Raw genomic sequence first — 16,178 nt, forward strand, 5'->3', positions numbered from 1 at the left:
GCTATGAACAAAATGAAGGTGAGAACATGGATATAATTTGACATTCAGTACATTGAACATGAATTAAGTGGAACTTTCAGAAGTAGATTATATGGGAGGCTTGGATAATTTTTCTCTCTTAAGGGGCTGTTTTCAGAACTTGTGAACACATTTCTCTTTTCCTCTTGTAACTAGATTCCTTCATGGAGGTGCCATTGCAACAATGATTGATGCTACTGTTGGTATGTGTGCAGCTATACCTGGGGGAATTGTCATGACTGCCAATCTCAACATCAATTTTAAAAGGTAAAGTCATGGGTATTCTTTGCTTCCTAGATGTCATAAGTCAGGTTCCCCAGCAGCAGACCCTGAGCAAAGGATTTCTATGCAAGAAAGGAAGTACTCCCAGAGAAAACTATCTAGGGTGTAGGAGAAGAAGGACAGGGAAGGGGAAGAAGCCACCCAAGGTTAGGCGCTCAGTCCTGCAAAGGGTAGCTTCAGCCTGTTCATGTAAGGAACTCTGGAGTGAAATGTGTGCCTCAGTATTTTCCCTACCTCAGGCAAGGGAGCTGGAGTCCTCATATTCTCTCACACGTTCTTCATAGGATAAGGGCTATCCTGGGGACTATAAATTCCCAGGTACTTCTTGCTCACTGTGTTTGAGCAAAGCAGGCTCTAAGAAAAATACCCAAAAAACAAAGGTGAAAAAAAGGATTGAAGGGGATCTGAGTGAAGCACCAACATCCACTACATAACAAAACGTAAGTTTTACATAACTTCGCACAAAGAAGTAAAAGGGCAGCAAGAAAAGTTTGGTATCCGTCAAAAACAAAGCTCAGCATGAGCTTATTTAATTCTTCAATTATGCAGCTATATCTCTAAGTCATATAGTATGGATACTGGCATAGGCACAGAGAAAGAGAGCAATAGGGCAGAACAGAGTTTAAGAACAGAGTTCAATAGAGATCTCCAGATGAGGTTCTGTGGGTTATTATTTCACACAGTAGGAAGCATGTAGGAACATCTCCATTTTATACCCCAGAGAGTTGTATGGCTTATGTGGCAGTCATCAGGGAGCCATGCTTCATAGATTATGGGTTTACTTATTGAATATTTTAAGTAATACTTAGCCAGGCATATCCTACTCAGGGCATTCTATAGAAAAGGACTCTTCCCCCTAGCAAATATCATTAGTTTATTTCAGGGGTCATCACAGCTTTTTCTATAAATGTTTTATGCTTTGCAGGCCATACAGTTTCTGGCACAACTAGTCAACTCGCCACTGTAGCACAAAAGCAGCCACAGACAATATATAAATAAATGGGTATAGCTGTGTTCCAGTAAAATTTTATTTACAAAACAGGCAGCTGGCCAGTGAAACATAGTTTGCCAACTCCTGGTCTATTTACCTGCAGGCCCAGTGAGAAAAAATTAGACAGGGTCATTTGCCTCCTTTTTTTTCCCAGGAGTGTTTCTCTTTGCTCCCCACCACACACACACACACACACACACACACACACACACACACACACACACACAGAGTGAATAAATTGGAGGCCAGCTGCTTTAACTTCCTCCTCCCCAACTGCCAATATTAGTAACTTCAAAATAAAAATGACTTAAGATAGAAATTTATCATGTGAAAGAAATCTAGTATGGCAGCTCCCTGGTTCCCAGAGATGCAGGCTCTTTGTAGCTCATCTTTTTACAGTCCAGAGTGGCAGCAAGAGCCATCATCACATGTCCTACACAGCAGGATTGAGGAAGGTGGGGAAGAGCTGTCTTCTCTCTTTCAAAGAGACTTCCTGGAAGTACTACACAGCACACCCATTTAATCTCATTAGCATTAAGGGAGATTGGGAAAGTGGTCCCTTAACTGCTATCACTATCACCTCAAATAAATTCATTGTCAGCAACTAACACAACCACAGACGTATTAATAAATCCATGCTTATAAATAATACAACATAAATTATTTTAAATACTAAAGCATTAATTAAAAACATAATCAGATTTAACTAATTCAGTAAAGAAAATAACAAGCCTAGTATGGTAGTTTTTTCTAAGCAAAATTATCTCAGTGATTACAAAACTTATTATTTCAGCTACACTTAGCCTATTAAATGTTTTTCATTCTGGGTTTGATTAATTTCTTCTGGCTGTCAATACCTATATTTTCCTGAGGTTAGAATAACTCATCCTTATAAACTCCCCAGGCTTATGGCAATTGTGTCAGACTGTAAAGAAACCAACTCATATCAGCGAAATTTGTAGGTTCTAATCCGTCAACCTGGTGATTCTTGATGTGACGGGATTTTGCCTTTGAAGATGATTGGAACATGAGCCTGCATTCATGAGGCTGAGCTCCTCTTGGAGTTGAGGATTCCTTGCTGTGTCGGGGGACTTTCCAAATCTACACCTGTCCTTACAACCTAGTACTTCCCCTTATTTAGAATCTAAATCTACTTGTCTTAGTCATATTTATTCTGCCTTGGTTTACTGATTACCTACAATTAAATGCATCTCATTTAATTGGCAGAGGTAACATCTCTCAGGAGATAGGACAAGTGTCTATGTAGTTTTCTTTCAGGGATCTTCAACTGGGCAAGACATTCACCTTCTTTCTAGCTGGTTCTTTTCTGTAATCAGTCCTTTCTGTTAGGGGAATAATTCTTGCATTTTGTTAAGGGAATAATTCTTGCATTTTCCAGAATTGTTTGGCTTCCTCACAGTTCTCTGCCTATTGGTGTGGAGGAGGGGATTATTGGGGGTTCTTATGGAGATTATGCAGGACTTTGAACACCCAAATGGCATACATCCATGGATGTAAATCCACTGAATGTGCATAAATATTCTTTTCACCTGTCAGCTCACCTGCACCTCACACACTTTGGGGGAACATAAGAGGTAACAGTCCTGATGCAGATGCTAAGGGCTGTACAAGTCTTTGCCTTGTTCATGCAGACTCTCAAGCCTTTTTGACAAACACGTGAAAGACTCCTTGATGAGCATAGGTATCCTCTACATACCTCTACCCACACTTTACAGCTAAGAAAACTATTGGTTTGCTTATGCCATGGTGTGTGTAAGCATAATTCTTTGAATACAGCCTCCCCAAACCTTACCTGTACACACCCCTTACTCTGTGTCTACTATTTCCTACTTCTACAGAGTAAAATACATATAAGACAGATACATACTTCATAGAAGAAACACTTACTTGTCAATACTCTTCTCTATGTGTAAACTGCTTAAAAAATTAAACTTATCCTATCATAATTGTCCTTGAATTATAGCTATGGTTTTATACTCCTTGAGCTAGCTTTTCCTTTTTTTGAGAATCATTAGGAACTTTCCATAATGTAGTTAACTACAATTATCACCCTCTTTTCTATGCTTATGTTACATTTGGCCAATAGAAGTCTCTTTAGACTGACTCCTTGTGCTAGCTTTTAAGTACTCTTGTCTCCTGAGAGACAGTATAATCACTAGTTAAGAGGACAGACATTGGAACAGGCTCAAATGCCCATTTTGCCACTTATTAGCTGTGTGACCTTCAACAAGTTACTTAACCTCTCTGTGCTTCAATGTCCTCATCTTTAAAAAGAGGATAATAATACCTTCCTCATAGGGTCATTGTGAGCAATAAATGAATTAACCCATGCAAAGCATCTAGGACAGAATCTGGCCCCATAACAAGTACTCAGTAAGTGTTAGCTGCTTGTTATTTTTATCATTAACATTGTTGTTATTATCATTACTTTTACTTCTAACAACAGTAAGGTTCATCTGTGCCAAGACATAGAATAGCTAGTCTACAAAGATCCCTGATTCCTTTTAATGGAGAATAGTGCTAAAGACCAGAAAAATATTAGATTGTTCCACATGTATTCTCATGGTGGGCAGGATGACCTTGCTGCTAGGCTATTACAGTGTCAGAGCTGGAAAGTTATTAATGTTTAATAAGGTCATGAGTTCACTCTGATACTTTAGATTTAACATCTTTCATGCCTTATATTTTTAAAATATTTTTTAAATTTCTAGCTATAATTAAAAAAAAAGGCATAACATAAAATTTAGTGTCCTAACCTTTTTTAAATGTACAGTTCAGTAGTATTAAGTATATTTACACTGTTGTGAAACAGATCTCCAGAACTTTTTCATCTTGCAAAACTGCAACTCTATACCCATTAAACAATAATTTCCCATATCCCCCTTCCCTCAGCCCCTGACAACCATAATTCTACTTTCTGTTTCTGTGAATCTGACTACTGTTGTTACATCATATAAGTGGAATCATACAGTATTTGTCTTTTTATGACTGGCTTATTTCACTTAGCATAATGTCTTCAAGATTCATCCATGTTGTAGCATATAACAGGATATCCTTCCTTTGTAAGGCTGAATAATATTCCATTGTATGTATGTACCACATTTTGTTTATTCTTTCATCTGTTGATGGATATTTGGGTTGCTACCACCTCTTGGCTACTGTGAATAATGCTATAATGAACATGGGTGTGCAGATATCTCTGTGAGGTCTTGCTTTCAGTTCTTTTGGATGTATACCCAGAGTGGGATTGCTAGATTACATGGTAATTCTACTTTTAATTTTTTGAGGAACTACTATACTGTTTTCCATAGCTGCTGCACCACTTTACAGTCCCACCAGCAATGCATAAGGGTTCCAGTTTCTCCACATCTTCACCACGACTTGTTATTTGGGTTTTGTTTTGTTTTTTAATAGTAGCCAACGTAATAGATGTGAGGTGATAGCTCACTGTGCTTTGATTTGCATTTTTTGAATGATTAGTGACATTGAGCATCTTTTCATATGCTTGTTGGCCATTTGTATATCATCTTTGGAGAAATGTCTATTCAGGTCCTTCGCTTGAAGAAGCATTTTTTAAATCAGGTTCTTGTGAGTTTTTTTGTTGTTGAATTGTAGGAGTTCTTTATATATTCTGGATATTAACCTCTTATCAGATATACGATTTGCAACCGATTTTTTAGGTTGCTGTTTTACTCTGTTGATTGTGTCCTTTGATGCACAGAAGTTTTTAAGTTTGATGTAGTCCCATTTGTCTATTTTTTTTACTTTGTTGTCTGTACCTTTGGTGTCATATCCAAGAAATCATTGCCAAACCCAGTGTCATGAAGCTTTTCCCCAATGGAGGTCTTCAGTCCATTTCACATTATTTTTTGTATATGGTTTAAGGTAAGGGTCCAACATCATTCTTCTACATGTGGATATCCAGTTTTCCCAGCACCACTTTTGAAGAGACTGTCCTTTCCCCATTGAGTGGTATTGGTCACTTGTAGAAATTCATTTGACCATATATGAGAGGGTTTATTTCTACGCTGTCTGTTCTATTCCATTAATCTATATGTCTGTCTTTATGCCAGTACCACACTGTCTTGATTATTGTAGTTTTGTAATATGTTTTGAAATCAAGATGTGTGGGACTTCCAACTTTTTTCTTCTTTTTCAGGATTGCTTTGGCTATTCAGGGTCCCTTGAGATTCATGTGAACTTTAGAAAATTATACTCTATAAACAGTTATTATATTATTTTGTATTTTTCCTTTCTCTTATTATTCAAGGAATTTTTCATTGTAAGGGATAGATCTTTTTTTTTTTAATGTATCGGTGGTGGTGGTAATGTTTTTAATATTTATTTATTTTTATTTATTTATTTATTTATTTTTTGCGGTACGCAGGCCTCTCACTGTTGTGGCCTCTCCCGTTGCGGAGCACAGGCTCCGGACGCACAGGCTCAGCGGCCATGGCTCACGGGCCCAGCCGCTCCACAGCATCTGGGATCTTCCCGGACCTGGGCACGAACCCACGTCCCCTGCATCGGCAGGCGGACTCTCAACCACTGCGCCACCAGGGGAGCCCTTTAATATTTATTTTATTTATTTATTTATTTTATTTTTGGCTGCATCAGGTCTTAGTTGCAGCACGTGGGATCTTTGTTGCGGCATGTGGGATCTTTCGTTGCAGCACGCGGGCTCTCTAGTTGAGGCGCGCGGGCTCAGTAGTTGTGGCACGCAGACTTAGTTGCCCCGCAGCATGTGGGATCTTAGTTCCCCAGCCAGGGATCAAACCTGTGTCCCCTGCGTTGGAAGGCAGATTCTTAACCACTGGGCCACCAGGGAAGTCCCAGAGATAGATCTCTTAATTCACAATAGCTTAAGGAAAAAAGGAACATATTGGCTTACATGGTTGAGAAGACAGTTATGGCTGGGTGCAGGTATTCAATGATGCCATTAGGAATCTGTGCCTGTGTCTCAGCCACACTGTTCCTTTAGGTCTTCTTCATCCTCGGGTAGCCTTTCCCAATGTAGTGCCACAGCTACCAGGCAGGCTTGTATCTTGCAAGCCTAGCAACTCCAGCAGAAAAAGAACCCAGCCCCAAGGGCTGCAGCACAAGCTCCAGGACTGACAGTTTCAACCCATGCCCACCTGCACAACCAGTCACTGGGGGGGCGGGGGGGGGGGCAGGGGGCAGGGGGGTAAGAATCAGCTGTCAACTCTAGTTAACCTACATGGGCTGAAAATTGAGGTGATTCCCCAAAGAAAGGGGAAGGTAGGTGTGTGAATGAGAGAGTGTGGTGAGGGGTAGGACAGATGGATAAATGAAAGATGCAACGTTAGTAGGAAAGGGAGATGCTGAGCAGGCAAGAACACCTAATGTCCCCCGGGTCTTAGTAAATCCTGGATTGGCAAAGCTCAGTTGTTCCATCGAGAAGTTCAGGAAAATCTACTGGGAGCAAAAACTGGACAGAGGGATAATCAGAGTGTTAATTTCCTTTCCACATGGAGTAGTTCCTTCACCCACATGATGGTACTATAGGAACATAAAACACACCTCCCTACTCTACATTATGTTTCTACCAACTAAAATTATACCTTTAAAGAGATACCTTTTTCATTATAGTACTATATCTCTAAGATTCCCAGAGGTGATTGTAACCACTAGATACATATAGCTATATAAATTTAAATTTGAATTAATAGAAATTAAATAAATGTAAAGATTCAGTTTCTCATTCACAATAACCACATTTTGAGTGCTCAGTAGCCATCTGTGGCTACCATATTGGACAGCTCAGCTGTGGAGCATTTCTGTCATCGCAAAGTTCTGTTGGACAGCACTGAATTAGCACATTAAGCTGTTACCAGGAGTTTGTTATTCAGTGTCTTTCTAGTGACAGTTACTCTAAAGGGGATTGGGTGAGAAATTGACAGAGACTGACAGAGAAAATGAGAGAAGCTGACTGGGACCATCCCATGGTCCTATTTTCATTTCTTTAAAGGATTTCAGCTCCCTTCAGATGGGACAGCCTCTGCCATCGCAGAGCTGGAATCATCTGGTGATTTCTTTGAACCTAACCCACAACAGCAGTCTCTGGACTGGGTGCCCAGGAGCCACCTGAGAGCAATGGTGCTTGGGAGGAAGGGGGTGTGAGCAACTGGTGGTGTCAGCATTTTATCTAAAACAGCACCCACTGATACCAGGTATCATAAACTTCCACCCCTGTCATGCACTTGATCATCCCTCAATGCCACATAAATCTGATAAAAGCTGGATTTTTTCATTTTTTTTTTCCTGCAGACCTATCCCCCTCTGTTCTGTTGTTGTGATAAATAGCCAACTTGATAAAATTGAGGGGAGGAAATTGTTTCTTTCCTGTAATGTTCGAAGTGCTGATGAGAAGATCCTGTACTCAGAGGCAACAGGTAAGAAGCTGCCACTTTCTATTTTAGGTTTGGTTTAATTTATTTTGGGTTTTTTTGTTTTGGGGGGTTTTCGTTTTGTTTTGGTTTGGTTTTATAACCCATACATGCCAAGAAATTCTTAATTCCCTGCATGCAAAGAACAAGTTAAAGGTATTCTTACTCATTGCTGGTAGAGAGCTGGTATATCTCTCAAAATTATAGTCATGTACCTTTTGACCCATTTTCAGGATTTTATCCCATAGGTATACTAACATGTGTGCAACATTACAATGTGTAAGGTTGCTGGTAGAGAGCTGGTATATCTCTCAAAATTATAGTCATGTACCTTTTGACCCATTTTCAGGATTTTATCCCATAGTTATACTAATATGTGTGCAACATTACAATGTGTAAGGTTGCTCTAGGGTTCCAGTAGTTGTGCTACTCATGCAACGTTATTTGGACTAGCAAAAGATTGGCAAAATATAAATATCTATCAATAGGAGACTAGGTAAAGAGACTACAGTTCATCCATAAACTATATTGTGTGTACCATAAAAAATATTGTGGAATATTGTGGTGCCATAAATAAGGATAAGGAAACTCATTTTTGTATGATATGGAGCTATATATCATTACTATATATTGAATGAAAAACACAAGCTACAGGACAGTGAATGTGTTTATGTTATCATCAGTGTAGAAAAAGTAGAGAGGTTCTTCCCATTCTCTTGCCTTTTTCTTCTTCCTTCCATTTCACCCCTTCCTTCCTTCCTAAATATTTCTAAAGCTATTAGGTAGAGTCAGGCATGGTAGGCTGGGGGATAAGGGGGAAGCCACAGGGAGGGGTGGCTACAGCAGCCCATCGCTGTCTGGGAGCCTGAGTGGAGTGGAGGGTGCCTGCGCAGGGGAGTGGCCCAGCACAGGATGTCAGAGCCCAACTATGGGAAGGAAGGAGTCCCTATGGGGAGCAGCGTGGGTGTCAGAGCCCACAGGGAGAGAGGGTGGCGTCTGCACAGGCTGGCAGCCGTGACGGGAGCTAGGTTTCTCACATCAGAGGAGTTCCAGATATGGAAAAAGAGTTAACAAGAATGAGCACTGTTGTGTTGGATTGGAGTTTGAGATACTAGACATGGATATTTTCTCAGTCTTGCTCTTGCAAATACTGTTGTAATGAGTAACTTTGTATATCGTCAGCTGTCACAGGGCCTTTGCAAGTGAGGGGTCCTGGAAACCTCACCTTCAGTAGCTTCAGACTTAGACAAGTTAATTTAGATATCCAATGCTTTTTGTTTTGTTTTATTTATTTATGTTTTTAATTAATTAATTTATTTATTTAATCTGGTTGCTCCAGGTCTTAGTTGTAGCACGCGGGATCTAGTTCCCTGAACAGGGATCGAACCCAGCCCCCTGCTTTGGGAGCATGGAGTCTTAACCACTGGACCACCAGGGAAGTCCCTTTTTGTTGTTTTTATTTTTTATTTTAATGGACCTCAGATGCACATGTTTGGGTTACTCAGAATCCTTGATTTAGGATACAGAGCCATTATTGGTACGTGAATGGTCATCTTTTACTTACTCATTCACTAATGTATTTATTTTTCTAATTTAATAATAAACATCCTGAAACCTACAATCAAACAAGAACCAGAATCTTAATAATATTATATCCCTACCTAATTACTTTTCCCTACCTCATCCTCCTATTTTTCCTTCAGAGGTAACTCTGATCTAGAATTTTGTGATTTTCATTCCTTTTACCTTATTGGGTTTTTTTTTAAGTTTGATTAAGAATATATTTATTTTAAAAAAAGAATATATTTGTGCCTAAGTAATATATTGTTTAGTTGTTTGTTTTTGAACTTTGTAGAAAAGAGATTGTGCTATATGTGCTTTTCTGGGACTTGATTTTTTTTTCTACCCAGCTTCATGTTACTGAAGTTCACCCATGTGGTTGGCTATGAAGTTTGCTCATTTACTGCAGTATAATATTCCATTGTGTGACTATACCACAATGGATTTATCTCTTCCTCTAATGGTGGGCCTCTGACTGTTATGAATGGCGCTACTATTAACATTCTTAGTCATGTATCCTGCTGGTGTATATGGGCAAGAGCTTGGCATATACTTAGGAGTGGAATTTCTGGGTTGGAGGGTATAAGAGTGTTCAGCCTTACAGGGAAATGCCAGATTGTTTTCTAAAGCTGTACCAAATTACATTCCCACCAGCAATATATGACATTCTGTTGATCCCTATCTTTTCTAGCAATTGGTAAAGTCAAATTTCTTGATTTTTGCCAATCAAATGGTTATAAAATGGTATTTCAGTTTGATCTAAAGTTGCATTTCCCTGATTACCTATGGAGCTGAGCATCTCTTCATATATTTATTGACCATATTTGTTTCCTATTCTGTGAAATTCCTGTTTTCTCAGCCTCTTTTATTGGTTTTTTTCCTCTTTTTTTTTTTTACTGATTTATAGGAATTCTTTATCTATTTTTTATAAAACGAATCTTTTTGTTGGCTATATAAGTTGCACATATCTCCTTCTAGTATATAAGTTGTCTTTTATTTGCTTTAAGTTATCTTTTTTATGAACAGAAGTTTTTAATGTAAATATAGTCACATTTATTAAATTTTTTCCTTTATGGTTAATGCTTCTTGTATCTTGTTTAAGAAATTCATTTTTCCCTTAAGTGTCAGCTGTTTGCTGGAATGATAGATAAAAGAAGCAGGAGGAAGATCATGAATAATTTGAATCCACAGTCAATGTAAAAATCCTATTCCAGGCTGTGGCTTATACTTTCTGTCTCACTAAACCTTTCAGTATCATAAAGGTAACAGATGGCTCAGTTTTAATTTTACTTCCTTTCACTTCCTTGACTATCTCTAATGGAAGTGGTAATGAACCATGAAATGACCAAGTGGCAGAGGACCTGGTTACCCAGGAGAGCTAATACAGTATTGTGAGAATCAAAAGTTGATTCTTTTTTTTTTTTTTAATAAATTTTCTTAAGGTTCTTTCCTTTTTTTAAACTCTATTATTTTTATTTTATTTGTTTTTGGCTGTGTTGGGTCTTGGTTGGGGCACACAGGATCTTCATTGCAGCTTGCGGGATCCTCCACTGTGCTGCGCAGGCTCCTCATTGTGGAGCGGGGCTTCTCTCTAGTTGTGTCACATAGGCTCCAGAGCATGTGGGCCGTGTAGTTGCTGTACGTGGGCTCTCTAGTTGTGGCCTGCGTGCTCAATAGTTGCGGCACGTGGGCTTAGTTGCCCTGCGGCATGTGGGATCTTAGTTCCCCAGCCAGGGATCAAACCCGCATCCCCTGCATTGGAAGGCGGATTCTTAACCACTGGACCACCAGAGAAGTCCCCAAAAGTTGATTCTTAATTTGGCTGAAAAATGAGAGTGGGCAGATATCCTGAAGGTGCCAATATGAATCAAAGTGCTTTTGTGTGTGTATATATGTATTTCTACTTAGAGAAGACCCATCAGATAGATTGAAGTCAGTTGACTTATAATCATCTTCTGTTATTTTGTTGTTTAGGCTTATTTATAAAGCTGGATCCTGAAAAAAGTTTGATATAAAAGAGCTTCTGGTGAATTCCACACCAATCTGCGTAAGGCTGTCCCTCCTGCAGAAGAAGCAGTTGTCTTCAGTCCTATTCTACTCACCCACTGTTGAATCCCCCATCGGGTGAAGCCTGCTAACACGGACCTTCCTAAACAAGCCTTTTGAATACAATTCCAGGAGCTCCATTTCCACCTTCCAAACTTTTTTACACAGAGACACTCCCTGTGAGAGTATCAGCAGTTCTTTCTGTCTCCTTAGGATAAGTGTCTGGTTCTCCTAAAATTTTAATGGGCTCCTTAAGTTTGCATAGGTGTGATGTCTGATCCGTTGCATTCTGGAGAAAAAAATCATATTGAAACTTTTACCACAAACCTGGAAATGCCAGAAAACCAAAGGAAGGAATAAATATGTGGGTGCACGAATATGTGTGTGTGTGTGTGTGTTGTGTGTGTGTGCATTATAAATTACAAAACCAGCTTTGTTGTATCTAAACAAATCTTTTTGGCTACAGTAGGAAACACAACTAGTTCCTGTAGGATCGGATACCTCACATCTGTTGTCTTGGATTCTAAGGATTAAACTACTGTGCCATTTTAACATAGGCTGTGTTATTGTATCTTACCAATAGCATAGTATTGGTAATAGCATCACTGGAAGGAGCCTGTATTCATTTCCTAAGTGTTTTAATCCATTTGGACTTCTGTAACAAAATACCACAGACCAGGTAGCTTATAAAAAACAGAAATTTATTGCTCACAGTTAAAATGGAAAGTCCAGGATCAAGATGCCAACATGTCACCTTCTGGTGAGGGCCCACTTACTGGTTCATATCTGGTACCTTCTCACCGTGTCCTTATTTGGTGGAAGGAGCTAGAGATCTCTCTGGATCCTTTTTGATAAGGACACTAATCCCATTCATGAGGGCTCCACCTTAAGCACTTCCCCAAAGCTCCACCTACTAATACCATCACACTGGGCGTTAGGATTTCAACATATGAATTGGGCTGGGGGTGGGTGGTGGGGCAGGGTCTATCTGTAGATAATCCCAAAGAATCTACAAAAAAAACTAAAGCTAATAAACGAATTCAGCAAAGTTGCAGCATACAAGACCTCATAAAATTTTTAAACTTTTGTGCATCAAAGGACATTATCAAGAAAGTAGAAAGGCAACCTATAGAATGGGAGAAAATATTAGCAAAAAATATATCTGATAAGGGTTTAGTATCCAGAATATATTAAAAATTCTTAAAGCTCAACCCAAAAAAAGCCCACAATTTAAAAATGAGCAAAGGACTTGATTAGACATTTCTCCAAAGAAGGTATACAAATTGCCAACAAGCACATGAAAAGATGTTCACCATCATTTGTCGTCAAGGAAATGCATATCAAAACCACACTTCATATTCACTGAGAGGACTAGAATTTTTTAATAGAAAATAACAAGTGTCAACGAGAATATGAAGAAATGGGAACCCTCCTACATTGTTGGTCAGAACATAAAATGGTGCAGCTTCTATGGAAGACAGTTTGGTGGTTCCTCAAAAGGTTAAACATAGAATTACTATATGGCCCAGGAATTCTACTCCTAGGTATATGTCCAAGAAAAATGAAAACATATGTCCACACAGAAACTTGTACACAAAAGTTTATAGCAGCATTATTCATAATAACCAAAAGGTGGAAACAACCCAAGTGGAAAATAACAAGTGTTGGCATAACCCTCAGACAATGCTAGTGGGAATATAAAATGGTGTGACCACTGTGGAAGACAGTTTGGCAACTCCTCGAAAAGCTAAACATAAAATTACCATATGACCCAGCCATTCCAAAGGAATTGAAAAGAGGGACTCAAACAGGTACTTATATGCCAGTGTTCATTGCAGTATTATTCACAGTGGCCAAAAGGTAGAAGCAATCCAAATGTCCATCAGTAGATGAATGGGTAAGTAAAATTCATAAAATAGAATATTATTCAGCCATTAAAAGGAAGGAAATTCTGACACATGCTACAACATGGATGAACCTTGAAAACATGCTAAGCAAAATATGCCATACAAAAGAGGACAAATATTGTATGATTCTACTTGCGTGAAGTCTCTTGAGTAGGCAAATTCATAGAGACAGAAAATAGAATAGAGGTTAAAAGGGGGCTGGGGAGAGGGAGGAATAGGGAGTTATTGTTTAATAGGTACAGAATTTTTCGGGATGATGAAAAAGTTTTGGAAATAGAGGTGATAGTTACACAATATTGTGGATGTAATTAATGCCACTGAGTTGTACACTTGAAAGTGGTTAAACTGGCTAGTTCTATGTTATATTTTTTTTACCACAACTTTTAATATTTAATGTAATATACAGAAAGCATTGAATTATATACTTTAACGTGTGAATTGTATGTTAAATTTTATCTCAACAAAGCTGTTAAAAAAGGTAATACTTAAAATGCAAGTACAGGGACTTCTCTGGTGGCGCAGTGGTTAAGACTCTGCGCTCCCAATGCAGGGGCCCTGGGTTCGATCCCTGGTCAGGGAACTAGATCCCACATGCATACCTCAACTAAGAGTTTGCATGCTGCAACTAAGGAGCCCGCCTGCCACAACTAAGACCCGGTGCAACCAAATAAATAATTTTTTTTAAGTAATTGAGAAAACTGCAAGTACATGTTTCCCCCATTATCCCAAAGTACAGTGTTCCTATGAAACCTTTCATAAACTGAAATAGTGTAAAGCAAAGAAGCAATTACCTAAGGACACATCTTGCAAATAAATTGAGATAAAGCACAGATGCTCACAAACACACTTCAAAGCTGTGGCTGCTTGTTGCTGGGATGTTGAGTGTAGTTCCCTGGGAAGGAGTTGGCAGTGCCACTCTTGCTGCTGCTCAGGGTACCCACTGCATCTAAAAGACTTGCTGTAGGGACTTCCCTGGCGGTCCAGTGGTTAAGACTCCGTGCTTCCAGTGGAAGGGGGCGTGGGTTCAATCCCCAGCCAGGGAGCTAAGATCCCATATGCCATGCAGCACGGCAGCCAAGAAAATTTTTTAAAATAAAAAAAATAAAAGGCTGGCTGTAAAATGCTGAATGCTACTTTTGCTTTTCAACTTTTTTCATAAAAGCGAAAATCCTCTTCAGGTACCTTTCAGTTAGTGAAAACAGGTACTAATATAGGTCTTTTGTAAAATCAAATTTGAGTAAAGCAAACTTTTGAAGAGCAAACACAAGAAAACAGCAGAGCTGTCACTTACATTCCAGGAGTCCTTTGTCTGTCACATTACAAGCATAAAACTGACTGACGTATTCTGTTTCATTGATCTCATTTAAAATACTATTATGATAAGGTGTTTCTAGTAAAAGCAAAAATATGATTTTATTTATTTATTGGCTGTGTTGGGTCTTCGTTGCTGTGCTCAGGCTTTTTCTAGCTGCGTCGAGCAGCTTGGTTGCGGTGCGCGGGCCTCTCATTGCTGTGGCTTCTCTGGTTGCAGAGCATGGGTCTAGGCAGGTGGGCTTCAGTAGCTGTGGGACACAGGCTCAGTAGTTGTGGCTCGCGGGCTCTAGAGCGCAGGCTCAGTAGTTGTGGCGCACAGGCTTAGTTGCTCCATGGCATGTGGGATCTTCCCAGACCAGGGCTCTGCATTGGCAAGCGGATTCTTATCCACTGTGCCACAAGGAGGTTAAGACTCTGTGCTCCCAATGCAGGGGACCCAGGTTTGATCCCTGGTCAGAAAACTAGATCCTGCACGCCACAACTAAGAGTTCACATGCCACAACTAAAGGTCCCGCACATGGCAACGAAGATCTCGCGGGCTGCAACTAAGACCTGGCGCAGCCAAATAAATAAATAAATGTTAAATAAATAAATAAATAAAATGAATGTGACCTTACTTTGTACCCCACGCTTGGAAAACAGATGTGACTGTCCCATTGGTTTTGAAGGTACCACCTCTCAAGTGATCGGGTATGAGAAAGGGGGAATTTCAGGTGCAGGCCTGGCCAGGCCTGTGAGCACACATGTGTACGCTCACAAACACACACACACACACACACACACACACTCCTTCAGGATTTGTCACTTTCTGAGCTTAGAGATCCTGCCTCTCTCTGCCTCTTAGCATTTCACAAATAGGAAATCAGTTCCAGCTGAGCAGTTGGGCGAGCTCTCACGTTTCTGGGAGGAGCTCAGGCTTCCCTCGGTTGGCCTAGTTCCCTGACCCTGTACTCTGCCGGGGGGGCCCCCCTCCTTCAGCCCAGTGACCACACCAGGCAGCAGCACTTGGAGCCAGCAGCTGCCCATCAGCTACCCAGCTCCCCTGGGCATGGGGTCTTCTGCCACAGCCCTGCCTTCCCTGTGTTATTCTTCTCCCAGGTGAGCATCCCAGCAGCCCACCCAGAGCCCCTCTGGGCAGAGTACTTAGCAACAACTGCTTTTAACTCCACCCGGTGTCCCAGGTTCGGTGAAGACAGCTTTTTCTCCTGTCTTGATCAGTCTGAGGCCGAGCCTCCCATTAGCACTTCCCACCCACAGCAAAGACCAAGAACCTTAGAAACTGGATAAAGCAAAAACCCTGAAGCACCGTAGAGCCAAATGATTAATCAGTTCCAACATATTTTCCTTTCCAAAGGGCCCACTGTGGGCACCAGAGTATAAAATGAATCTCAGGAAAGTCCCTCCCAGAGGGAACCAGGAAAAGACAGCTGACCTAGGAGGACTCAGAGAGGACAGATCTGGGGCAGACAAGCAAGAAACTTCTGGAAGAGCGATGTGAGAAAGGCCCAAGAATGAGCTTAGAACCAGGGGACATGATCAGCTGCGTGCAAGACAAGATCCAACCAGAGTCTGGCTCATGCAAAATTTTTATACATTAGTTGCAACATTTAAAAGTTAGAAGTTTTCACATAA

General features: G+C 40.2%; 1 protein-coding gene across 1 annotated transcript in view; it reads left to right on the top strand.

Moving 5' to 3' along the window:
* Window positions 1-12,296, top strand: part of THEM4 (thioesterase superfamily member 4) — a 38,357-nt gene extending 26,061 nt beyond the window's left edge. Inside the window, exons 4-6 of the mRNA XM_029227903.1 lie at window positions 175-285; window positions 7,601-7,725; window positions 11,254-12,296. Coding sequence (XP_029083736.1) covers window positions 175-285; window positions 7,601-7,725; window positions 11,254-11,294 — 277 coding nt within the window. The 3' untranslated portion in view covers window positions 11,295-12,296. The remainder of the gene's footprint in view (window positions 1-174; window positions 286-7,600; window positions 7,726-11,253) is intronic.
* The last annotated feature ends 3,882 nt before the right edge of the window (window positions 12,297-16,178 follow it).

Source organism: Monodon monoceros, unplaced genomic scaffold (genome assembly GCF_005190385.1).
Source record: "Monodon monoceros isolate NGI ecotype Baffin Bay Population unplaced genomic scaffold, NGI_Narwhal_1 Super_Scaffold_18, whole genome shotgun sequence".
Lineage (NCBI taxonomy): Eukaryota > Metazoa > Chordata > Mammalia > Artiodactyla > Monodontidae > Monodon > Monodon monoceros.